The sequence below is a fragment of the Cyprinodon variegatus genome, unplaced genomic scaffold (assembly GCF_000732505.1).
Source record: "Cyprinodon variegatus isolate N-32 unplaced genomic scaffold, C_variegatus-1.0 Scaffold1, whole genome shotgun sequence".
NCBI classification, from domain to species: Eukaryota; Metazoa; Chordata; class Actinopteri; order Cyprinodontiformes; family Cyprinodontidae; genus Cyprinodon; species Cyprinodon variegatus.
The window spans coordinates 3,508,012-3,535,269 of NW_015150454.1; the positions used below are offsets into that span (position 1 = coordinate 3,508,012).

General features: G+C 36.9%; 1 protein-coding gene across 1 annotated transcript; it reads right to left on the reverse strand.

Moving 5' to 3' along the window:
• Window positions 1–638: 638 nt before the first annotated feature.
• LOC107095996 (lysyl oxidase homolog 4-like) lies at window positions 639–27,252 on the reverse strand. Its single transcript, XM_015392473.1, has 15 exons — window positions 27,113–27,252; window positions 25,801–26,133; window positions 23,880–24,181; window positions 23,584–23,798; window positions 16,922–16,960; window positions 15,580–15,793; window positions 15,298–15,475; window positions 11,238–11,392; window positions 10,984–11,151; window positions 10,545–10,707; window positions 10,206–10,449; window positions 7,819–7,934; window positions 6,433–6,569; window positions 2,330–2,441; window positions 639–2,245 (listed from the first exon to the last, which is right to left on the reverse strand). Exons 2-15 carry the CDS (start codon window positions 26,111–26,113, stop codon window positions 2,175–2,177), a joined length of 2,427 nt encoding a protein of 808 aa, XP_015247959.1. The 5' UTR covers window positions 26,114–26,133; window positions 27,113–27,252; the 3' UTR covers window positions 639–2,174.
• Between the last annotated feature and the right edge of the window lie 6 nt (window positions 27,253–27,258).

Consider the following 27,258-nt stretch of genomic DNA (forward strand, 5'->3'; position numbering starts at 1 on the left):
GGCGCAAGTAAAACTGGCCATAGAAAACAATATCCCAGTGCTATGCATAGAGCATAGGTAGCAATACAGTAAAATGAGGAAGATGAACCAACTCATGCTATGGAGTCACATAGTTTTAAATAACACAAACAACAGAAAATGGTTTTATGTCAAAGTCAAAAGCATTAAAAACAGCAAACCTTAAATTCAACATTTCTAGACTTTAACGCTACACTCCTTCAAGAAAATGTAAAAGATATGAGGTTGACATGAGACGTATATTGTAGTTATTAAATTGATTAAATTAGTCAGAATTAAATGCATCAAAAACCATTCACTGAACCATCTGAACAAGTTAAGCCATAAAACCAAAGTAAAAATCAAACAGATTAAAAGGCTGGGTCAGCAACACTAACCCCCATGAAGCTTTTTAAATGTCTGTACAGCTACTACTTATTCAAAAAAAAAAAGAGAGTACAGTACATTTCTGAGGGCCTCTTTTAGTTAAAAAGAGGCCACTGTTTACTACTTTAAAGCCTGGACAGTTTATTTTTCCTCCCAAACATGTTGTTTTTGTTGAGAAGCTGGAAATGCCAGCCTGTGGTCTCCATGAGGCTGACAACAACAAGGCAGTTTTTTTTTTTTTTTTTTTTTTACGGTAAGTAAAATCTGAACATCTGAATAAATCATTTACCAGATATCATCCACTTCTTATTCTTTCCTTAACTTCCCATCTTTCACTGAGTCTCTCAGATAATCAGAACATATAGTGTAGTTTAAGCAAAAATGCTAAATCAAATTATTGTCTTTTCAATGATTGTAGAAGTAACAAATCCATGGTGTTTCTTTATAAAGCACAAGCCCGAGCCCTCAATCGTAACTGTAACCTTAGGTCTAACCAAGCGGCGGTAATTAAAAGGCTTTTTATATGTTCTGAAAACCCAGCCCGCCTGTCTACCACAATACTGTGGTTTTGTCAGACCAGTTTTCCCTCCCACAAGAGGCTGGAAGAGGAAAACTATACAGTTACAATTGTTTTAATGACTAAAATAACACAAACTAAAATTATTCATCTACAGGATGAAACATTACAGGATAAACATTTTACCCTTGATGAGTATACCTGGAAAAATAGAAAATATTTTAGATGTAACGTTTAGATAAAAATCTAATAACTTGTCATGCTGTATAGAACCCAATAAATAAAGTAATAAAATACAGTTTCAATAGCAAAATGAACGAGAAACCTGATGACAACCCCTTTTGGAGTTTCCAGTATGTAAAATGATAAAGAGGTTAAATAAAAACAAAAATTTAAAACATTGCGGCTAATTAATAAAGGGACTTTGTCTGAATACTTGTTAAAAAGATAAAGTGCTTTCTTCTATTAAACAAATGACCTCCTGTTATATACTCGAAAGGTGAAGCACAACATATGTTATAAACTGATAAAAGATAATTTGTGAGAAAAGTAGAGTTTATAAAATAAAGTATGTCTATTAAACAGAAGTATTGAAAATATGCTGTACAAAATATTAAATCTAAAACATATTTAAGATTTATGTGACATAATATTACAGTATTGTTGGTGTATGAAAAGAAAGCACCAATATTCAAAATGAACCGACTATAAATTAAAATGAAGAGGTTTGTAAGCTAAAGCTAACATCTGAAATTTGTTTAACTTTTTTTGCAAAATGTGTATAAACGAGTTAATTAACCACACTTACTGGATTATGACATAAACCACACAATCTCATCTCTGTTTTTCCAACAGTAAATAGTTTTCCTCTAGTTTTTATATCCAGTTTGGGAATGACACCAGTTTTCCTTTTCTTTTTATCTATGTTTGTTTTAAGCATTAATTGTTTGTACTTTGGTTAAATTCTGAACAGCTGAAATCTATATCTTATCTTTTTTTCTTTACATAGCAAGAAAGGATGCTGACAACGCTACAACTTCACCTCTGCTGCTACCAATAAATGTTCTAGTTAGTAGAAGACTTGATGCGATAGTTGCTGGTGTCACATGTATTCAAGAATGTTTTACCCAGATTTACCAGGACACCAGCAGGCACTGTATCATTATAACTGTGGGTTCTACCGTCCTGAGATGCCTGGGCCTTTCGACTTTAGCCTACTTTAAATAGTCTCTGTGCTTCACTAGAAAGCATTTTCTCTGGACCCTGCAATGAACTACACAAAGTTGTTGGTGATTTGTCTTTGGTGCTCAAACAGGTCTTCCGTCTCTGCGCTGTAAGCATCCCCTGTAGAAAACAAAAATACAATTATATCAGGGAAAACTTAGAAATCTGACTGGATGAAAAAAATAGAAAATTTTCAGTCTTTACCTGCATGACAGCTGTACATATAAGCTCTGTGGCCATCATATTTGCATCGACATCTCATGACGTTGTTCATAAAGTCAGACTCAGCCATATCCAAGGAGGGGTTAACTTCCACCTGTAAAGCATGAAATTATTCTTTGCTTGGTCTACTTTCATTGTGATAGTCATAAAAAACAGTATTTGCAAAAGACAGGAAAAATCGAAAGTCTTTGGAAAGACTAACTAGAGCTATACAGGCCATCCGCAGAGACAACCTGCTACAGGTTGCAAAACAGCTAAAATTTTGAAATGGGTTTAACTTCCAGCAACACAGCTATACTAAACATACAACTAAAGCTGCAATGGAATAGTTTAGAACAAAGCATATTTAATATGTTAGGCATGTCAAGAAAAGGGTTAACTTCTACAGACAGCTTGACATGATTCATTGCTGGCATTCCTTCACTGGGAAAGTCATTGTAAGAAAACAGTAGTTTCACATAAAAACAGATCGGCTGTTAATAAACACCTCTCATGACTTGTATTGTTTTTATAGTCAATCTATTTCTCAGCTATAAACAGACGGCCTTGATGACTTTTCCATGCAGGTTTCCAGTTTGTAAAGATAAATACAATGTGGGGAACTTTTAAATGGACCTGAATCTTTGTCAGAAGATCAGAATAAAGCTTTTTGTCCAAAGTACAAAAAATGTTTGATTCTATAGTAATGCATTTAGAAAAACTGTCAGCAAAAGGGTTATCTCGCTTAAACTTTTGAGAGTCTTAGAACCTGGCAGCAACCGCAATACTTTGTGCAGAGCATTGCTCACAAAATATTTAAACCCCAGTTTGATATTTGAGAGATGGGAATTGTGTAAACTATGGTTGAGGCAACATCATGAGGCAGGATATTTTTCTTTAGTGGGTAAAGGGAAATTGGTCCAAGCCGGTGTACCAAACCATACCAGACCACACAACATTATAACACTTAATTTATAAAGCTCCTGAAAAAAAAGCCAATTGAATTTTAATTGATAAAAAAACATATTAAATGTGTAATTTTTTAACCTTTTCAACAAAAAACATTCATTTCACCAAAATGTGCAAAAATGCTCAATTTATTCTGTTTAAATTTTCCGAAGACTTTTAATTGTAAAGATTTGGTCAGATGTTATTCAACAACTATCTTTCCTAGACTAAAATAATGAAATATTTCTGTAAATTATTTTTTTTCCTCATGTTTAACTCTTTCAGTATCAATACCAGTGGTGAGGTACACACCTCGTAACATGTGAAAAGTACAAAACATCAAGATTCACTTGGCACTTGAAATCTGGACTAGATTTTTATGTTTAAATAACACTATTTAAATTAAATGGATTGCAACCAAGTGAAAAAACAATGTGACAAAGACTAGAGGAGGGATGCCCTCGACTTTACACTGCTAGTAAAGAAGCACAGGCCCATGCAATGTCTGGGCAGCAGTTAGGCCATTATTTCAGCTGTTTTTTGGAGAGCTGAGGTCCATTTAAAGCCATTGAGTAAATGAACCATTCTCTAGAAATGCAGATAAGGATGAAAGGTTCATTTTGATCTATATAGAAACAGGATGTTGGACTATCTCTCCCAAGAAGACAGACCATCTCTGACACACACAAGTGTAAGGAGGCCTTTTCTGGGCTAGGGAAAGCTATTTTCACAAATTTTGCATATAACATTTATAAATTCTATCATTATGTTGGCTCTATATTTGATTAAGTCAATAACAATTATTGTTTTAATATTCAATAGATGGAATTCATTTTCTCATTGATAGCCTGTAACTTGTTGCCATCCTTCATGCTGCTATTACCCTTTCTGTCTCTGGTGGCATTAAAAAAACAAGTAAAGAAATCAAAAACACTGATGGTCAATATGTTACATGGAGCTCTGTCATGTATGTTGTCTTTAGAGTCACTAAAAGCATTAATCTAAATGAACAAGATGTTACATATAGGTGCAGCAGATCAGACAGCTAAAAGTGAGCTACATAAAGAAAACCGATTTGAGGTCGCTGAAGACTCCAGACCGAGCAGGTTCACAAGAATAAAAATACTTAGCAGCCACAAAAACCCAGCATGTGTTAAACCTAATCATGTTAAAAGAGGCGTTGATTTCAACCTGTAAAGAAATGACTTGATCCCTTGCTGTTCCCCCCCTTACTGGGAAAGTCACATTAAGAAAATAGTAGCTGCAAGTAAAATTGTAAGAGGGGCTATTATTAAACAGCACTGGTGAGTGGTGTTATTTTTATAGCCAATCTGTTCCTCAGCTATAAAAAAAAACAAAAAAAAACAAAAACAAACGGATGACTTTTCCATGCTGAATTCCAATTTGTAAAGATAAATAAAATGTGCCGAACTTTCACATGGACCTGATGCCTTAAAGGATTTTAATTAGGATTTCCATATATGAGCGTGTGACCATTTGAACACTGGCTTTTAACATGTTTCATGGAAAATATGAAACACACTGGTGGATCTGTCAGGAAAAAGTCATTGTAAAAATGTTTATACCATGTGCCAACTTCTTTAGATCTTGCCAGACAAAACTGGCCACTGAAGACTTTCTGCAACATTTACAGGGGTCTGATGGAAAGGAAATTATAACATAGTGCATGGTTAAGTTCTTGCACGAGAGGAACGTGCGCCCCATCTCATACCACTATAACTCTGCAAAAATAAAAACAGTTTCAGCCTAAAAGCCAAGTCTGTTGCAAAAGAGCAGTTGTGAGTAAGCATGTTTATATGTCTGAAATCAGTCATATTCTGGGTGCTACCATACATGTTCTAATGGCGTGTCATTTACAGAGCAGCTCTGTAACCTGCTGATACAACCATTCTACTAATCTTGCCAAGGGATAATACTGTGAAGCTATTAACTCTAATAGCTGCTCTGTAAACTACTACACCCACTTTAAGTAAAGGTTCCAAACAGCTTCTGGTAGAAAGAAGCCAATATACACCAAAAACAGGATGAAAACTTTGAAAACAAAGCAATGCACCAACAAAAAGTGTCCCTTCATTTTTTTGGAGCAAATTACAGCGTTGGTCCTAAGCGTACCGTGCAGAAGGCATCTCTTAGCTGAAAGGAGGCAGTAAAAATAAAAACAGGGCAGGAGGAATTCACTGGTGGCAAATTAGCCGTTCCTAATGGTAAAGGGGAACTAGGTGCTGCTTTACTAAAGAAAGCCAATAGTTAATTTGGGTAAATTGTTGCATGTCTGGCAGGTTCAAGAGCAGGCCAGCTGTTTTTTTTCTTTGTAAAGCCTGTTGTTAAAGATGGTTGAGGGTTTTTTTTAGTTTAAAGACTGTTAACTTCTTCACTGCTTGGCTTGCTTTATATTTCTTCACGCTATGCTAAACTACTATAAAACAAACCCTACATAACATGTTTAAAATACACAAACCTACCAAATAATACATATGCATCAATTAAGAGACACTGATTGTGTAGGGGCAATAATCATCAAATGAACCCACTAACTGACTGGGTGACAGCAATAATTAACTAAGGGGTTCATATGGCGAGTGTCACTGTGATATGTCTCCCACAGCTTGGAGATAATTGGCAGCTTGTCATGATCTGAAGAACCCCATATACCACAGCAGCTCAGGGTTCTGACATGAAAACTGGAGATAATGGGGTTGGAGTGCTTGATCTGTTTATGACTGCTAGTTGCAAAGACTTGAGGAAATAAAATGGGTAGAAATAAAAATTGTGTTTTTGCAGTTTTAAACAGACTAGAAGAACAAAAACCAGTAAGTTATGAATAAGCAACCTGTAAAACTCCCTTTCTACCATAATATATAGTCCTCATTATAGATGCATGAGAAGCTGGCTGCTAACAGAACTTGCCTCATTAGAATCTAAACTGTTCCACCCTCTTGTAGCAGGAGAACACAACATGACCCTAAAACTGGCCTTTACACATTATACTCAAACTGTGGGTGTAGGAAAGTGCACTTAATTTTTCTGTTCGACTACTTTAAAGGGGAAGCAAAAGCACTATTACCAAAGTTGTTAGATTTACAGTGTCCATCCAAGATAGATACAATGGATTGGGAGAGTTTAAAAACACCTCTAACCTGGAAAATGTAGTCCCCTGGTCGTACATCTGTCACATCAACCCACTGACAGTCAATGTCATGGCGATAGGTGTCCCAGCAGCCAACAGAAATGCCTTGATCACCCATGTTGTAACAGGAGAACCTCTTCTGCATCCCTGTGACAAAACACATTTGTCAACATATTTGTCACTAACAACATTACCAGTTTGGACAATAAAGGATATTCTTTATCTATTGAAAATGATTTCATGTTTGCAGCTTGTATTTTTAAAAATGTATCCACTAACCACAATAATTCATCAGTTGAACAAAGCATAGTATAAGTAACTATAAAAGAAAAGCACACCATTAGGTATTGTTCATATTCAACAGCAGATTGCAGAAGAATAGAGGACTTAGAATAGAGATTAGATTCGGACTAGAGCAATTTATAACATGGCTTGAAAGCAAGAAGTAAAAATTCTGATTAAAAAGAAATAGGAGAAAATATTAACAATCCTTTTAAGGTGGTTTTGTCCTTTACTACCCATTAAACCAACTGATAAAGAAAACGGTTCAAATTGTATTAGAAACACTGAGAGAGTTAAGCTTTTGCAGTTGTCCCCTCTTGACAGTCAGATTTGCATTTAAAGACTGTGAACTTCTTCACTGCTTATAAAACAAAGTGCCAAGATATTTAGAGGAGTCTACAACCTCGACTTTTTCATTGTGCATTTCACTTGCTTCTATCATTCTCTGATTCTATCAAAAAATAATAAGAAGCTCTTGTTTCACAGTAAGATCCAGGAAGTTATTGCTATACAATTCCACAGGGGACAGGTAAGGTCTCACGATGACCTGATTCTAAACCCTAAAGATAGAGGAAGTCTGTGTCATCAGAAAATTTTAAAAAAAATTAAAGTGTTTAAGACATTCTGAGATAATCGATGTATATTTAAAAAATGCTAGTGGGACAGGACACAGTCTAGTTGTGAACCTGCTCTCCAAAGCTTGGACCTAGACATGCGTCCATTTGAATGAACGCTCTGGACTCGGTCCATGATCTGAAAAGCAACAATCTAAAACCTAGTCTGTTATTTCAAAGTAAGACAAACAGTGAGTAACTAAAATGTGTGGCTTTATTTCATTAAAATCAGAATAAAAATATGCAAAGAAAAATTCTTGGATGTAATCTTTCTTCCTCCACGTGCTTTGACAATCCAAAATGAAAAGCTTAGTATCTTTAATCGCTTCACCAGGTTGTTAAGCAGACTGTAAGGGATCCAGTTTGCCATTCATTTAGGTAACCTCCATGTCCCCTGAGCTAATACATTAGCCACAGTGTGCAAATGTGAGTAGTTGGAAGCTGAAATATTTAAATATATTTCCTGTCTCTAATATGAAACATGACTTCATGAACATTACCCTCAGGGCAGTATGTGTCCTCCAGACAGAAGCTGGCTTTGTGTCCCTCTGCAACCTTTGTGCCATTTAGTGTCAGCAGGTCGTAATGGGTGAACACCTCGATGCTGTGGTAGTGCCTGTGATGTCAGAGGGGAAAGTCCAGGTGAAAGTCTGAATCTGCTGACTGAGGGTATTTACATATCCAAACACTGGCTTCCTATGGCTGCTTTAGGCTATGACCTCACTGCCTGAATATGAACAGGGTGTCACCAGAACACCTCTAATAGAGGCTTGTTTTAGGGTCAGATTGGCTGGGCTATTTACTCTCTCGAAGTCAAAAGAGAGCTTTGAAACGTCCATGCATAAGTACATTGTGCCTTAGCAAACTGAGTCAGACTTGATTTTGCCAAAAACAGCTTGTCCCTTGTCTAACCTGCAGTTTTCTTGTCCATCTACCACTGCCGCAGACAAGCTAGCAAATTAGGATAGGTGACAACACTGTTTCTAGCTTTCAAAGAGATAACCAATGTAAAATGTCAAATAAATGGTACCTAGGGTTATTTCAGCAAGCTTTTAGCATTTCTTCATTTTCCTGTCAGCCGGTTTAGTTTCTATCAAAGGTGCATATAAGTTACTACACATTGAGGAAGTTGTCATTGCATAAAGGAAACTTTTTCATTTTCTCCCAAAAGACTATTTGTGAAATACTTATCAAGAAGTCTGTTAATGATATTTTTTGTATAAATTTGTAATTTATTTTTTTCTTTTCTTAATCTGTGCTATTACACAGCGGAAACTACAAGTGTTGATGGTAAGGCAGGAGAATGTGTGATTCTTTGTGGAAGTCTTCATATAATTTGAAATTACCCACACTTTGTCATAACCAGAACTGAAATGTATAAAAACCAACCCAAAAAAAGTGTCCCAGTGAATAGAGTAGTGAAATTAAACTATAATGTAATGTAAATCCATTTATTGTCCTACAATGGGGAAATCCACTCTCTCCATTTGACCACTCCATAGCAGCTCCGCAGGAATATTTGGTTTAAGTCCGTCTGAATGAACTCGAATTAGAGTTTCACTGTTAACATTTGCATGTTAATGCATTGTATGAGAGAGATGAAAACTGTGATGAAGAGACTTTATCTGGAGTCTGTGTGTATTAAAAGGAGATTTAGCAGAACTTTGTCATCTTGGCTAATGGAGAATTCATTTATTCATTCATTCATTTATATAATCTGTTACACTTACATACGTTTTGATCCAAAAACAATGTTTTTTACATCAAATGATTTTTCTTTTATTATTGTTTTTACTTCTGTAACAGTGTAACTGCGACACTTAAAACTCTTGCAATATATTTCCCACTTCTTGGCTTTTACTGATCCTTTAATGCTGCTGCTCAGTTATCATTCAGCAGATCTTCGATCCTTGAACCTGTTAAGTTTTTTTTTCTTTGTCTTCAATGCCATTTCTATGAATAAACTCCTTTTGGGAGCGGGGGAAGTCATAGCCTTCCGACTTATATGTAGCCTTATATGGTAATAATATTGCAAGAAATATGCTGAATTACATTTCTTGGGAACATGAACTCACTTATTGACAGGTGGACTGCATCAGGTTTACGAGGATTATTTACAATCATTTGCGGAAGCTAAGAATGTTTGTTAAATCTGATGTGGCGGATTCGTAAGAGCCAACTGCAGGAAAAAAGTAAGTAAAAGTTATGTCAAGAATGCAAAAATGTTGCACGAGGCCCGCTGACTGCAGTTTTAGACATAGTAGATGATATTAAAAAGCTGAACTAATCAGTCCCAATGTTCATATTAATCATTTAAGAACAGATGCAGATTTGGCTTTTTTAGTCCATTTGCTAGAGAAACAGGGCAGCAGATTGTTCCACTCCAAGATTATTCACCAATAAACTGTCACCTCCACCTACTTCTTAAAGGAATAGTACACCCAAAACATGATTAGCCTTCATTTTCTACTCACCCCCATGCGCACTTCCATCTGGTTGATCTGCTGGCGTCCGTAGCGTTGTGAACGTGCGGGCGCGCGCTTTCAGGAAATCCTATACACTACTGTTTATGCTCTAAAAACATTCTAAATGACTTTGTTTCGAGTAAATTCTGGATGCTACCCACTCAGGACACTTGGAATACATTGGACGAGCAGTATGGAGGAATATCGGCACGTTTTTTGTTGACTTTTATGGACCTTTCTGTCTTGGGCACCATAGAACTCCATTATTTGAATGTCAGCAGACAGCAAGAAGCCTCCCAGATCTCCAGATGCATTTGAGATATCAAAAAAGTACTCCAGAGTGTTGTTCAGCATGGGGGTGAGTAGAAAATGAAGGCTAATCATGTTTTGGGTGTACTATTCCTTTAACTGTGAGCTCCTACCTGTGACACTGGTGCCATGTCCAGCTTTCTTTAGTTGCCTTGGGTCTAAAGTCAGACCGACCGAGGTTCATAATACGGGAAGAGAAGCGCAGGAGGCGCCGGTGGCCATAAGGCCAGTTCATTCTGGCAGCAGATGATGACAGACAGTTCTCTTCATGAGCACAAGTTAGCAAGTGGAGGGGTCGATCTTCTAAGTAGGTTGTCTCCTGGACTAACTGGGCATCTACAACAAGGTCTGGAGCAGCTAAAAGATGTAAGATGAAAGATATGTTGAAATTGTGGCAGCAGAAGAGAAGAGACATCGTAAGGTTTGTAAAAAAAAAAAAAGGTTTAACATACTCTCTGAGCATCTAACCCCAGCAGCCTTGGCTCCTCCTCCCCGAGGGCAGTGGACATGGTTGTTGCGACGACATTGCTGGATGGAAAACTCTGTTCCCACACAGTGAGTCCCACTAAGTATCACTTCACTTGCGTTTGCATTACCAGACCAGTACCAAGTCTCCTGCCAAAGTAATAGCATGTTAAAACAACCAACAAGAAGAAGATCGCCATGGTTCATTATTTAGAGAACTTAGAAATGTCCATTCTCCAGGAGGTAAAGTAAGTCTCATTTTGATAACTAAACATGTTCATGAGGTTTTGACAATTCCAAGAGATCAGATGTTTATATATTGTTGTACGAAGGAGTTCTGCTTTGTAATTCTCATAGCAGAATCCTTTAAAACTTTTAGAAAAGCTGGCACTTTTAAGAGGACTTGTAACAGGCTGAGTATGTTACCTGATGAGCACTCGCAGCAAAACCCAGGCCGAGCTGTCTGCACACCACCATTGCTTCATTTATCCCCCAGTTTTCACTGCAGACAGCGCCCCAACGCTTACGTCCCCCGACCTCCATCAAAACTTCTACACGTCCTTCTGAAGAGGCTCTACCACCCGCTAGACGCACCTGAACAACAAGGAGATTAGAAGATCTAATGGGTCACACATACTTCTTGACTGGCATCAAGAGAACCAATGATCTAATTTTTATACCGTTTTCTCTGCACCGGTCTTGGGAACATTACAGCGTACTGAAGCATCCTGAGTGTGTTTGAATGTCCAAGGTTGAACTTCCTGGAAGTAGCAGTCCAGTATAGAGCGCTCTGTCCCCATACACTGTACATTATTCATATGAATAGGTCCTGTACCTGAAAATAAAGGAAGAGATGTCAAAAATGAGAAGAATGTGTGTAAGAATAATGTACTAAAACAACTCGACAGCTATATATATTTTGTGTCTTGTGCCATCCAATGCAAACACAGTGCTGTAAGAAAAAAAAGGTGACATCTTTAACATCAAACAGTCAATGAAAAGTTTATATCTGTCATGACAAAACAGTCCTGCAAGCCAAACATGTCAGCAAAAACATCTACTTTAGGCATCTGTCATACCTCATTACCACCATTCTTTTTCTTTGAGCACATCAACAACAATCACATTATGTGTAGTCTGCCACCCTGAGTGAGCAAACAAGGCCAAATGTGTGTCAGCTTTACAAAAGGCTGACTGGTGTGTGTTAAGATCGAGATAATCTTTTAATAATATAGACAATGATGGGCGAAAAGGGTCTTTCAAAAGCAGTGGTGTAAATGGCTACAGGATGTGAAAACACAGACCAAACAGCGGCTTTACTATTTCCTTAAAAGGTTGAAAAAGAAGAACCTGCATGGCAGCAAACAGAGCAGAAATCACACAATCAACAAGATAGAGAAAAACCACAAGAAAAGGGGGGTGAAGAGAGATAACAGAGTCTAGATTGCAGCCTAACTTGATTTGGTTGTGTGATGGTTTTAACAAATTGAAGGTTAGCTTGCAGAGTGGTCATCATGCGTTGGTTCACACCGTGTGTATAAAAAGTACAGATCTTTCCCACTTCCACATTTATCTGCCACAAATTTGATCTAATCTCCCAATGTTTAACTTGTTGAGGGAAAGGCTCATGAGAGAGATCCTCAGAATCAACTGTGGCATGATATATTTAAGCCTAACCCTAAAATAAATCCACAGAAACCAGCCACACATGCTTTGATATTCAAACAAACAAACAGGCATGAGGGTGCCTTGGTCTCATTTGTAACCATTGGACACTCTGTGTACCTCGATGGCAAAATTACACAGTACAAATAACACAGTTGGTTTAAAAAGGAAAGAGAGACATTTTTGTGTCATTTAATTGAGTGTTCATGATGATGATGATGATGATGATGACGATCCTAAACTGAGTATGTACTGGAAAAAGGCTTAATTATTTAAACCTTTAGAAAAAACAAAGAGCAGAACATGTTTTAACAAGTACTATTCTTAATATTCTGGAGAATAATATTTTGAAAAAGAAAATGTTTTATTATAAATTGCGTTCCTGTAAATATTGTGCAATGTCTTTGATTTTTTTTTCCCCAGACATGATCAGATCTGAGTTTTAGTAAATTGGATTAATTAAACGTTTGAATAAGCCTGTCCCTCTCCTGACATTTAGACGATTAAAGCCCACCAGGATTGTAACCACATATTCAAATCTTAAAATGTTTAAATGGTAGCCTATATGCTAACATTTTCTATTTTAGTAGGTGTGATAAATGTGCTATAGTAAAATAAATAAATAAATAAAAAATAAATAGTTAATATATTCAAGTGTCTTTTTTAAAAAAGGGTCATTGTTGATCTATCAAGTGTGAATGCTTGCCAGTCTTTTTGTCTTTTTGTATGTTAATAAAACTACATAATACAATTTGAAAGTTTCCCAAAGCATAAATTAGCTCATCATGCTCAGGTGTGTTTCAATACTTGCTTTGGGCTTCTGAACAGCTACCATCAGCTGTACTTTCAAATCGCTTAAACTATTAAAGCCTGAATATTGGATATATTGCTAAATTTAGAAAGCTAGCAATATCATAAAACTTTCAATCCCAGAGATTAGTCAGAATCAATTTATCTTAACTTATTATAGGGTCTATGTTTTAGGAACACTAAGAATAACGATAATAAAATATGTTAATCACACATTAATTACCTGCTCTCTTGTAGCATTCATATTTAAATTTCAAAAACAAATGTATGTAGCGAGTTTCCTAATGTTGTGTAACTCTAATAATAATTTAAATCTCCCATTCAAATATTCCAAATATGTTTTCGTTTTTTTTTTAAACTTAACTAAATTTGGTACAATGTGAGTAATGGAAACTGATGTTAATGGAAATTATATATCACAGCAGTTGTGCATTATAGGCTACATGCTATAGACGAGGAGCTGTGACATTAAAGTAGCAGGGTACAGTACTGTATATGTGAGCTTTCAAATGAAAAGCAAACAAGGAGCTTCGTTTTTATCTTTAACTAAGTATGTAATTAGAGGGGGCTGTATGCTTCACTAGCCTCATCCCTCCGTGATAGCAGACCCATTCGTAGAGGTATATAACGTAAACCCTTTTTTTATGTGCATGTAAAGATTTTCCAATTTGAAAAACTAATAATAATAATTGCAAGATAGTTGGAGTTAAGCAAGGGACAATAAACTGCGAGTAAACCAGCTTTAAGTTGCAATTTTAAGCTGAAAAACTTTCCAGCATAATATACTACCCGCTGTTTGAAGTTATTTTAATGAGATGACAGACAGACAGACAGACAGACAGACAGACAGACACAGCTATACTTATTCCCATGTTGCCTCACAGTTCCAGTCATCTGGCTCTCAGAGGGCTTACACGTTTACAGTTGTGATAACAATTTGAATCCTTTTCTCTGACATTCCTTTATAAGGTATAATGTTTAAACAACTATGGAGTTTATTTTTATTCATCATATGGACAATCGAGTGACCCAGTTATACTTGGGTGCAGAAATTGCAGCTTCTGAGTGCAGCAGTTGCAGCTGGAGTGGAAAACAACTTCCGATGACAACTTCTCTCAATGCAATACCTCAATGCATTGACACATGTGCTGCGATGAAGATTTTCAAGGTATTGAGATTAAGCTATACTTTATTGATCTCACAGTGGAGAAATTCCCTTGTCACATCAGCTCAATATATAAGAGGGTGCCAAAAGGAGGAAAAAGTGCATGGGGTATATACAGATCATCCACATATGTAGGTTTAGACTTTATCATATTTTTGCGTGTTCAGTTGTGATGTTTAGTTTTTTACTTGCGGTCCTTTAAGGTATTTCCTTCTAAATTGCTGAATACCAACATGTAGAGAATGTATACGTTTTTGAATTTATCATTCAACATAAAGGTGCCAGGACAGTTAACTACTGCTCATAACACTTTAAACAGAAAATAACTTCCAAATAAAAACACAAATAATTAAATAAACATTTGTAAATTAGACTTTATCTGGTTAATCAAAAAGTAAAGAGGCAGAAATGGCATCTACAGAAATAGCATAAAATTGAATTGGCTTTGATCATCCAAAATGCTGAAGCAGTGAAACATCATCCCACATTTCATCCTCTTCAATGTAATTTAGGACTACACCCTGGTAGCCTGAGACATGGGGAAGCTGTTCTCCCTCACATATCGTAAGGGTGGGGACACCACTGAAACAGCTGGATACTGGCTGTAACTGTGGGTGACACAGGAGCTGGACATTTCCAGTTGAAGAGTGGAAAAAAAAGCATTGGTGAGTAAATGAAAAGCTAGCTTAGATCTTACAGGATTTCATCTCTGGGTTGAGTTGCTAAATACTAAAATAAACCACCATGGTCTTTTTGTTTGAGTGTGAGTGCTCATGCACATGTGTTTGGGCAGCTGGTACCACTGGCACAAAACTCACATAATCACAGCTGGAGATAGAGCAATCAACATATTTGCAGCTCACAAGGTAACACACCTTGAAAAAAAGGCAAACACACATGCCAGGACATTATCTAATCAGTCAGGGCAGACGGGTGCGGTGTCTGCAATAAGCAAAAGATAAGCAAAAGTCTCCTTGTTCTCCCTAGAATACCATGATGCACAATAAACATATTTGAACCACCAAACTGCTTACAACACCTGGTATAGATATATATTTATCAGAAAAGCTCCAAATGTCTTTTGAGTGTATCTGTCTTACCTTGGCCCATGTATGCTCCGTGCAGGGCGTCCTTGGCGGTACCAAACCCAAGCTCTCTGCACACAACACTTGCCGCCGTTCTGTCCCACAAGTGATCAACAATTGTCCCCCATTTCCCATTTCGTAGAACCTCAACACGGCCTTCACCCAACCTGGGACCTGCCTTGAGACGCACAGGCTGTACAGGGTAGAACATTTAGATTAAGATTCCTTTCTTTATAGAACAGAAACTGAAACAGAGACAGATAGTTCTAACATGGATATAACTATTTTAAATCTTACCACCACTGGATAAGGAGCCTGGGGTCTTCCTGAGGAGATGCGAGCAAACTGAGGTCCTGGTATGCACTTGGCCACTGCAAATTGGCCTTTTTTACATGGGGTTGGACTTCGGGGGATTGACAGCTGAGCGTGGCACTCTGATAGAGTGTTTTCTGTGCCCAGACAGTGCACCTTCTCTACCCAGAATCCTTTCTTTTTTGCCATTTGGCTTAGCCTGGAGAAACAAAAAAGATAGTGTGTTATATATTTAAGCTCTGGACAAGATGATGTCCCATTGGTAAGACTTTTTAGCGATGCTAATATTTATTTATTATTATGACAACAGATCATATTCAGTATGGTCCTTTTAACCACAGAATATAATCAACAGTGGTGTAATTAAATCAAGACGAATGTATCCAAACCAACGTTCCTTTATTGGTGAAATAGTGCCTGTGCTTGTAACTGTGACTAACCACATTTATTTCAGGTAGGTTTTATTGGGCTTGATTTGGCCTAATGACCACAAGACCTACAGACTCAAGAATCAGCATTGTCCGACAAGATTAAGTAGACTACACAATCTCAAAGGGCAACATATCCTCACCAATATAAATTAGTTAAATTCAGTGAAATCAACAAATTTTTGAAGAGGGTGCCAGCTCACCTCTAAGGCTTTTAGACCCAAGCAAATCACAGTAAGAACCTTTTTGCAAAAATGGAGAAAAAAGGGAAATGGCAAATCTACCTAGAAGTAGCCATATATATAGCGAGAGCACACAGAAGTGCCCAGAATAACATCTAAAGGATTCTAAACCAAATTGGCCTCAGCTAAACTCAGTTTTCAGGATTAAACAGGAAGAGACAGAGAAGGCAAAACTTACATAAATGGGAGCTTGCTTTTTCAATGTCACTCCATGGTAGTGATTTATGGATCATTGCATAATGAACAACTTCCCATATACAAATGGATAAATCAAGCTTTCAATGGTTGAACACAGCATTAAAGAGGTGATCATAATGCCTTCAGGGTCTTTCTTTTCTGAGGTCCTTTAGACACCAGGAAAACACCCTGTAGTAGAACCAGAACTTGCTGGAGGGACAGCATATATCTATTCTTGGCTTTCCCTAACTGACTAATTATATGAGCAACTAACTCTTAGATGAGACATTTACTGAATGGATGGAATTTTACCAGCAAACAACAACAAAGTCCACATTTACATCAGTAGAGCTTGTTATAGTTTAGCAAAACAAAAAACGAAATTTAATTAATTTAATTTAAATTAATTGAAACAGATCTAAATCAGGACTCCATGTATCCCATGCTATTCATCTTTGAACATGTAGTTGTTTTAATTACCTTGTTGAAGGATCTTTAACCTTGTTATCCCATATTTTCCTGAAAAGAAACAAAACCAAAAAAGTCAAAAATTATGTTAAATATTATCACAGTTCTGTCCTCTTTCTACCATAACGTACTTGTGGCAACAGGCTGTTGTAGAGTCAAAAGTTATTACGTAAGCACAAAGCTGTGAAATGAGGACTTAGTTGTGTAGGACCCACTGAATCTAAGAATTAGGATCAATATATCACATGAGGCCAACATTATATGCATACCAAGTATGAAGGATAAAAAAAAAAAAAAATAAAAAACCACCCAAGATATTCTGAACTGTAATGTCACCCTCAAAACCACCCATGCAATCAAAAAACAAAAATGTTGCATGCCATTGCAGCGAACCAAGAACAATAGACAAACAAAAACTGTGTTACCATGAGGGAACTAAGCAGTAATGTTTGGGCTGGCTCAGTTCGGATGGCATTGAGGAAATCCCTCTGTTCAACCCGCAGAGACATAATGTAACAAAGAGTACATGCTGCTTGGCCCAGGCCAAGTCATCCACAGACCACTGCAAAGGCCATATTCCTTCTACAACAAAAACATGATCTAAATTAAACCGATACACATGGCTACAGGCAAGCTACCACTGTCGTGATGTGGCTTGTACCAATACTTTATGTGGGACACTATATTTCTTAAATGTCAAATATCTTATCTGCCATAACAAGAACAATTAACCTAGATTTCACTGGAAAACATGATGTATTAAAATGAATGCACTATTTTTCTACCACATCTTTCAAGAACACTTAAACGAAATGTTTACTAAAACTCAGTATGCTGTTTTCAGTAGCTCTCCCATTTTGGAGAAACAGACACATCTATGTGTATCTGAATGAAAGCGAAGGTGGGTCAATATTTGCATTGCTGACATGAAACTCAGCATGCTCCTGTAATAGTCAAAGCACAAACCTTGAAAAACAAACTGAGGATGTTGGAATCAAGAGGCTCGTTGTCCATGACCTAATGTCCTGTTTGACAGCTGCATGAAGTCATGGATTGATGAATGTACACTTTCCAGAATCATATAACCTGTTTCCGTGAAATATGTGCTGTCCTAAAAATATGTGTTTTTAAAAAATATTTTAGGATGGTTTCATATTTAGCAAGCCTTTATTCTACAATCATCTGAGCTATGCATTTACTCAACTAGATATTTTATACCCAGTTGCCTCATTTCTTTTTTGGTCCCTTTAAAGTACAAATGCAATTACAAAAACCATAATGCAGGCCAAAACTTTGATTATTTCCAAATGAAATTAAGACTTCTGAATCAACCTAATTTAAATTAATTTGAAACAATGTTGGGGATACCTAGCCTAGAGAAGTTCGATAAACCTCAAGCAAACTGTGATTGTTTGGAGCTCTGAATTTATCCTTTACAGTGTCTTAAATTAGTCTTATAAAATACTCTAATGTGTCTGTCATGTGGCTTCACAACAGTGGTTTATAGAGAGCAGAGTGTGTATGTACACTCCTGATGAGGCAAACATGTCTGACTTGTTTGTGACCTCACCACAGACAAATCAGCTAACCGTTCTTCCTTTTCAGAGAGCAGGCTGTAAATGTTACATCCTGGTCGTTCATTTGACTAAACTACAGGTGGTTTGAATTTAATACATATTTGCATATAGTTGTAACAAAGAGTATAAATTGTGTGAATTCAGTTTTTGTTGAAGCGTCAATGAACTGAACTAAGACAGCTTACTGTCTGGGCTTTGTTTAAAAAACGTCTCTGTAGGACTTGTTGTAACAAAGATAAATAAAGCTTAATAGTTGATTAATACATAACAGCCAGGTGCCTGAAATTCTAGATAAGATGAGTCACTTTCACCCAGATTACCAATTTATTTCTAAAATTATTATCAGTTTGCTGCATTAAAAACTGTGTAAAAAGATTTACATGTATAAAAACATGCAAACTAAATATCTGTGCAAAGCTGATCTACTAAACGAAGTGCCTATCAAATTATATGTGTAAGAGGAAAGGAAGCACAAACACTTCTGTCTGCGTCATCATCAATATGCAGAACACAATGCTAATGACTAAAACTTGTAAAATACCGGGAGGAGGATATTTAGCACCGCTATATTTGGCACGTTTGAAAGACATCAGAAAGCAGGCATTTGTACAATGACAGACATTTGAGATGGAGACTGTGCACAATTGAATAGATTTGGACTGCCTGAAATAATAGCAGGTAAACGTATTTTGTAGGGAAAACAATGTCTACGTGGGACCTATTGTTTGCATTTTTTTCCCTGCTGTAAATAAATGTAATCAGACGAAATGAAAAGCAATATGACACAATAAAAAAAAAAAAAAAAAACTATAGCATGTTTAAGACAAACAAAACTAAACATAAACAACCACCAAACCATCAGAGAGCCTGTAAAGAATAGAGACACTGAGGAGGGAACAAAGAGAACTCCCCTATGCATGCTTAAAATTTAGATCTTGAGCTTTATCTTTATCTCCGTGTTACTCTACTGCCCTATATGGAGCAGATTATATTGTATTACCTTGGTTTGCATTAGTTTGGGTCAAGTGGGAGTTGTGCAGGAGTTGGTGTAGGTAAATACAGCTGGTTAAAGCTGTAGACCTGATAGTGGCTGCTTCAATAACTAATGTCTATCAGGAGGGGTTACAGGGTAGAGAAGACAAAGTCAGCCTATTTTAACCCTGTAATGCCAAATGTATCATATTTGATACATACGGTTTCAGGAATGTTTTGGGTCTGACACATTTTGCATAATTTAATGGTAAAAACTTTGCTCAAAATCCTATTGTACACAATCAGATATACCTGATAACAGAGGGCAGAGGACTACACAAAAAATAATCTTGACTTATCGCATAGTAAGAAATTATTAATATCAAAAATGTATTTCTATTTTTTCTTTTTACATATTTTGTTAAAAGGCCAAATAAGGACTTCAAACCAAAAAAAAGTAATTTTCTGTTTTGTTTTATTCTTGGATCGGGCTTTAAAGGGTTAAGGTTCTTTTATTTTTAAGGTAAATTCTTAAACTTCAGCATTACATATTCAAGATGTACACGTTTTTAAACACATCTACTTAAAAAAGATGGATCTTACTGTTTTTACAATGTGTCAAAAATGATGTTTTATATGACTTCTCTACTTCATTTGTACTTGAAAGGAATCTTGCAGAGTGTGTTGCAAGCCTGAAGCATAGCCACTGGAATGCATGCGATAATTAAAAGATGGGAGAGTAAATTAGAGAGGTCATTGAGGAGGATCACACAGACACCAGACAGGAAAACCACATTTGGACACAAAAAATGTAACCATAAAGCCTGAAAATGATACCCTTATTATAAGAAAATTTGAGCTGAAAGGTCATTAAACAAATGCTGGTTAAGTCCCCAAATCACTATGGTGACAGAGTAAGACAGACAGCCGCTGACACAGCGGACAGTGCAGCAGAGCTCAGTTGTAATTGGCCGTATTTCACAGGAGCAAGCGAAAACCTCGCACGTCAGGCTCTTGCTCTCTATCCATCTCCCTACTGCCGCCTGCTCTTGTTACTCGCTTCCATTTTCATTGCCAGCTCTCTTTTACTCTCTCACACACTCGGCTATAATTGGGGGTGTTTTTTCACCCTCAGTAGAAACCCAGAAGAGCTTTGGTCCTGACCAACTTGTAATTACAGCATCTTCAGAGTTGCGTCCAAAAAACACACAGAGCTGAGAAACATGGCAGGGTCGAGAATTTCGAAGAATGGACTGAAAGGCTGAGTTAGGAAGAGGAGGGTGAGCAGGGGGATGTCATGGCTAAATAGAATCTCTTTGGAAATTGAAGGAAAGCCTTACATAAATTCTTCATGTTTTTCCAACAAACAGCACATTTGGATTTATAATTTCTAGCATGAAATGTGGCCTATTTAGAAAAACTATTTAGTTCTGAAAAAAAAATATTTCCAATATGAATTTGAGTAATAGAGAAACAGCTAAAACATGGGGGCCATTGTACTCTGAGAAGCAGTCTGCAGTTGAAAACACATATCAAGAAGGAGCAAATAAGCATCTGCAGAGACTGCAGACAGGTAAAGATTCAGAAGCAAACACATAATCATGATTCAGACCAGTGTAGAGCCTTATACCTCAGCAAAACACTGGGGTTATATGCAGGCCAAGCTGACAGAGAAATAACAATTCATGCACACTTCTATGCTACAACTCTAAAATGAGCACACCCAAAACAATTCAACATAGTGGGATAAGTTTGCCCAAACCTTTCTCTGTATGTGTAGATATAACAACTATTATCCACTTCTTGTGGCCTGAGTCAAATCCCAAGAAAGCAAAAGAAGTCCTTTTATCAAGGCTCCTTTACTTGACCTTTGGTGAAAAATTAAAAAGTCGGTAAATTCTCTATAGGCTTAACTCTGTGTCCTTCAAGCTACTGCAACCCTGTTCTCATCTGTCATCTAGCGCTCCTTGGTAAGGTGCCAAACGTCTCCTTTAATGTTGCTGTAATACAAATCTACTCATCCAACTCATCTCTTGGATGATGCGTGTGTGTCTCATCTTCAGCTCTCTGCTGTCCAGTCTTAACTACAAGAGGAAACTGAATTGAGACACAGAATGGTTCACAGCTGAACTCCAAGCATGCTATAATAATAAATGATCTTATTCAGACCATGAACAGAGCCAGGTTGTGCTGGTAAACTCCACCTTCTTCATAGGACCATTGATGTTGTGTGATTTCCTCTCTAAACACCAGGAACTTGTTATAGCTCATTGGTGTTCCTAATTATTCAAGAATCTAAATTCATATTCCTCCCAGTTTTACCTGTTTGGATGTTGCTGCTAGAAAAGTTAGAAAAAACAGCTAAATCGAGGAATATAAGGAATAAACCAAAACCATGAATCAGCATAGGCCCACCTATGAGCTGCCTTCCAGTTGCAAAGCTCATTGGGTCCAACTTAAAAGGATAAGTCGATAAATATTTGTGGTTTATATCATCTACAAAGTTAAAGCATGATTTTTTAATGCTTTTCATTCTTTAGCTAAATTTGTCAAAGTTCAAACAAAGTGAACACTTAAAGGTTAATACAATAGAAACGAGGATCTTGGTTGCAAACATGTAAATGATATATAGTTTAGTATAAACAAATTAAACTGGGTGAACATTTGTATATTTGTATATACACTGTAATGCACTGTATTGGAAACTGCTTGTGTCAAAATAAATCGAATTTATATTTTAACATCTTAAAAAAATTCTATTCAGTTTGTATAAATTTTATTTATATTTAACTTATTGGTTCTGTATGGTGCATAAAAACTATATAACTGTAAAACTGGATGTGATTGGTTTATAACATTGCAGTGTTCTTTAGCCAACTTTCAACATTCAGTTTTTACCCGTCTGATCTGGTGAAAATGCTATTAACTTTAAGTAGCTGCTTGTTTTAACAGAAACCTATAAAACATTGGTCTTATTGGTCAGATAAAATACCTTTTCAAATCAACTTTTAAGCAGGTATTAATATCCTATCATTAGGCCAACATTTCTACATGAAAAATGCTTTTATTGGTCTGATGTAATGTTCTAATTTAAATAGTATTTTCATTACTTCCTCATAATTAACAAAAATAAAGGCTTAAAGTGATTAGTCATCATTTAGTATATATAATGTTTCTATTGGTGAAAAACAGATTACTTTTCAACTTTTAGTGTACTTCTGTAAAAACAGTTTTGGTGTGGTGTTTTGTTTTCTTTGTATTTATCGGTTTCTAAAATGCTGTCTTTAAGAAGTCAATGCTATAATCAATGAACTCAGATAAGGTCAAGATTACCTTTTAAGTCACCATTAAACTAATTCAATACCCCCTCAAATATTTGAGATTTGTTGTGATATTTCTTTTTCTACTTCAATAGTCCTAAATACTGACTCATCACAGTTGTTTTTTTACAAGAAGAAATTTAATTTCAAGTTGCTTCACATAGATTCCTCGCATATCCACATTCGTAAATAATATGTGTTGATAGGAATTGCACACATACTGAAGATACGAGGAGGCTAGATGTATAAGCAAATACATGATGAGCTGTACTTGAGGAAGATGCCCTGTCAATACGACAAGTCCTTTTCCACCAACCCTGATTTCACTTTCCAATAGTAATCTCAGCCAAGCATGATATTAATGGCCCAGTTTCCCCACAATCAGCACTGATATCACAGCTCAGTATGGGAATCTAAAAGTTAAAGTGCTGCTTTTTGTCTGAGAGCTTCAGCAAGAAGATAGCATCGGAAGGAGGGAGCACAAAGATGTGAGAGAAAGGCAATGAGGTGTGTAGGGGTGATTTGCCAAGCGAGAGGTGCAGAGAAAGGGCAATGGAGGGGGGACAGGGATCCCTTTATCATCATCCTAAGGCTGAATAAGGGGGTGTAAATGGTGACACGGTGGAGAAGAGGCTGGGTAAGAAAGATAAGCCTAAAGCGAGTCATTTGCTCAAAGGAGCTCTGAATGGGGTGCTGCTGCTCTGTTTTTATTCTCCAGGAAAGGTTTATATTTATAAAGAAATTTCTGTTACCCAGCAGGTTACTCTTCTGAAAACAGCTTCCTAACAGCGGCACTCATACTCACTTGTATGTTTTGACACTATGCTGACTTGCTTCTGGAAAGCCAAGCATCCCACACACCACTCGGCTGCTGTTGAGACTCCAACCTAGGTCACAGACTTGCCTCCATCTCCCAGCATGCTTCACTTCCACCACACCCTCTGTAATAATTCTCTTCTTCTTTGTAGCTGAAAGGATCGGACGCAGACGGACCTCCTCAATCCGCACTTTGCTGCGACCCTGTCAGAAAAAGGGAAATCTGGTCTATAAATTGACATCTGTCTTAGAAAAAGAGGAGAGATAGCCCAGATGAAGCAGTACCTGGTAGTGGTGTGGCCTGTGGAACCTTGGGATCTCCTGCAGATGACCATTTCCATAATATCCGTAGCCTGGATGCCTCTGTGTTGCCACAATACCACCCCACTGAGAAGCAGTGTTACCAAAAGGCCGGACAGGTGTAGTGTGACTTCTGCTGGCAGATTGCTCCAGTCTATGCTCGGGGGTGCACACAACCCCTAAGTCTTCAGAGTGTTTACAGTCATTTACCCCCCAACCATTGTGTTTGCAGTCCTTCAAAGACTTCTCTGAGCCATCACACCGTACATTATCCATCCAAATAGGACCTTATAAAAGAAAAGAAAAAATCATAACGTTATTCATTAGGGCTCTAAATGATGGCTCTATGCATGGCTTTGAGAAACATCCCCACACAGCAGCTTAAATCAGCACCCTTAACATCTAACACTTGACGTTAACGGGCTGGCTGATTTAGGTATGCACCCTAGCAGTGTGTTTAGCAGTGGATACACAGTATTTTACAAGGCAGCACAGAGGATGTAGATTCAGCCTCGTGAATACACTCAAGCTTCTCTTTAATTTGGATTTAAAAGCCCTGCTAAAGAATGTACATAAACCACAGCAACTGTTCCAAACACTGGCAAGCAAATAGAGATTTTTTTTTCTCAACTAAATGCTTCTTTTCTAGCCATAACTTTTTTTTTTCCGCTGGCCTGCCACTCATCCTTAGCAAGCTGTAGACTTTAATCTCAGAGTTTTTCTTTGTTTGCTCATAATCTTAGTTATTTTTAAAGTCTGAGTGGCTGTGTTTGCTAAGACACTGTAACCTTGTCCAGTAAGGATTTTTGCCACTGCTGGCAACCAAGAAAATATTTGTACATTTTAAGTTAACATAATAGAACATTTTGGTAATCATTTTTATCAGTAAAGTCTTTACATCAGATATAAGGGATTTATACTCTTTCTCGTCAAAATAAGTAATTCTGGTTTTCAGAATTTCTTCCTCTTCACAGTCAACAATAAGGAACATGTAGGCACTCCCATTGCAAATAAATAGCTCCCCTTTTGCAGTTGTGTATATAATGAGTTTAGATCAGAATATCAACAAGTAGTTCCTTCCAATGTAGAATGAAAATTGTAGATATTTGAAATAGAATTTGTACAAAAATCCCCAACTAAAATGCTACCATGTACCCATTGTCAAAACTATTCCAGACATGTGTATTTTTGTTTAAACACCAACATTATGGGTATAGAATAAGAACTTGCAGGGTTGTTATTCATTTTTCCACAAAAATAATCAAGATATAAACTACACACAATATCAACTACATTTTAAACATTTCTAATTTTAGAGCAGTTTTCTAACAATAGGGGGGGAAGTGGTTATCATGTGTTCAGATGTTTGATTTAAACAATCTGCAAGTTATGAAATTAATTTTAGGAAGTGAGAATTGACTGAACCATCTTTTCCAAAAATCCTTTCTACAGGTTGAATCCCTGATAATTAAATGAAATAAACTTTTCTTTCTCAAAGTAACTTTTCTTAAAGTTTCATTCTATGCTTCCTGAGATGTTTAGTTTTTATATATATATATTATTTTATTGAGTCTTCTATAGTGCTGTTTCCTTTCTTAGATTTAAATTTCATTTAAATATATTTGTTTAATGAACAAATGTTTTTTATTTGATGTTAATCATTTTGAAATTATATATTTTTAGAATCACAAAGCTAAGAATGTCATAGAGCATTAAAATAGATGCTGGTGGATGACAATGAAAGACACAAAATGAACATTTTGATATAAAAAAGTAGAAATGTTCAAATATGAAACCTACATTTTTTAACTTTGCATATAATCTCTGTGCAGTTAGAAGATGTTTCTTCTAAGGGACAACCTTTATACAACTTAGCAAAGGTTTGAACTTAAAGTGGTGCCTTCACCTGTTCCTTCTCCATACTTGGCGCTGTGAGCCCATGTTACTGCTCCTCGATACCCCAGTTCTCGGCACACCACGTTAGCCAGGTTTATGTCCACCTCATCATCACAGACGGTCCCCCAGGCGTCATTGTGCAGGACCTCCACGCGCCCTTCGTGCGCCTCGCGCGCAAAGTTGCCTGCCAGGCGCACCTTAGCGGGCGGTGCACGAGGCGTTCTGCGTTGAGGGGTCGTGGTCCTGCGAGGTTCAGCACGTGCGGTGAAGCTTAGGGACAGCAGCAGGAGGAGCTGGACGCTCAGACCGAGGGAGTTGGTCATTATGGGAAGAAGGAAGAATCCTGGAAGTAGAAAGAGAGAAAACGACTCAGCTAGATCTTAATTTTCATTTAAAAAATAAATAAAATACTGATAATATTCAGCTAGATTAAGAAATCAGCATTCATTTTAACTTTAAGGGGGGAAAAATAGAATTTAAATGGCACACAATAGTGTAAGGGGCCCCTGCTAGAGTATTTTTCTTTTTTAAATCTTTTTTTTTATTATTATTATCAAGAATTGTTTTGTCAGGAATTATTCTTATCTGGTGATTGTTAGTGAGATATGACTTGTTTTGCCTTGTTTTTTTTGCCAGGTTAGTGACTTTAATCACTACTGCTCCTGTTGCAGACTCACGGTGATGCAGTGGAAGCCATATATAACAAATCAGCACATTTTTCCCTCATGTCAAACGAAGGCATATAATTTAAAAAAACCTTACCACGCTTCTGTAAGGCAATTCATGTGAATAAACATTCCCCAAGGCAAACTACCCAGACAGAAATACACCAGGCAGGTTTTAACCTGGTGCTGAACAAGTGTCTCGGTACAAACACAAGTGGGTAAAATAGAGAGAGAGAAAAATACTTTTAAACAAGTCAGACCACAGGAAAACATAGTGCCACAAAAAAGCTCTAAAATGTGTGTGGATGTCATTTTAGAACAAAGATTACAAAAAACAAAACTGTCAACATGTAAAACATTGTGCAAAGCACACCTCAAGTAGGAAGCTTGGATGCCATTAACCACTGCTATGGAATAAAATATTAAGTTTATAATATAAAAGTTTATTAAACTTTCCTGTAACAGTCTCAGTACTCTTAAAGAAACAGGACATAAGTGAGTTTGGAACCCTATTAATCATCAACAATTCATCCTTTAAAGCACCTGTTACACTCACACATTAAGAACCATGTGCTTACATCCACATAACTAAAATTAACTTAAGGAAAAAGATTAAGCTATAAAATCCCATGAAGGTTAACATGAAGGTTAACTCACCTGGTAGGCAGCAAAAGGTTGCAGTGGTGAAAGTCACTAGCAAGGGGAAAGTGACTGTGTGAATAAGTGTGCCTACCAAATGCTTCTCTCAGTCTCTCACCCCTCTGCCCTCCTTCTCCATATATCCCTCCCTGCTTCTTTCACTG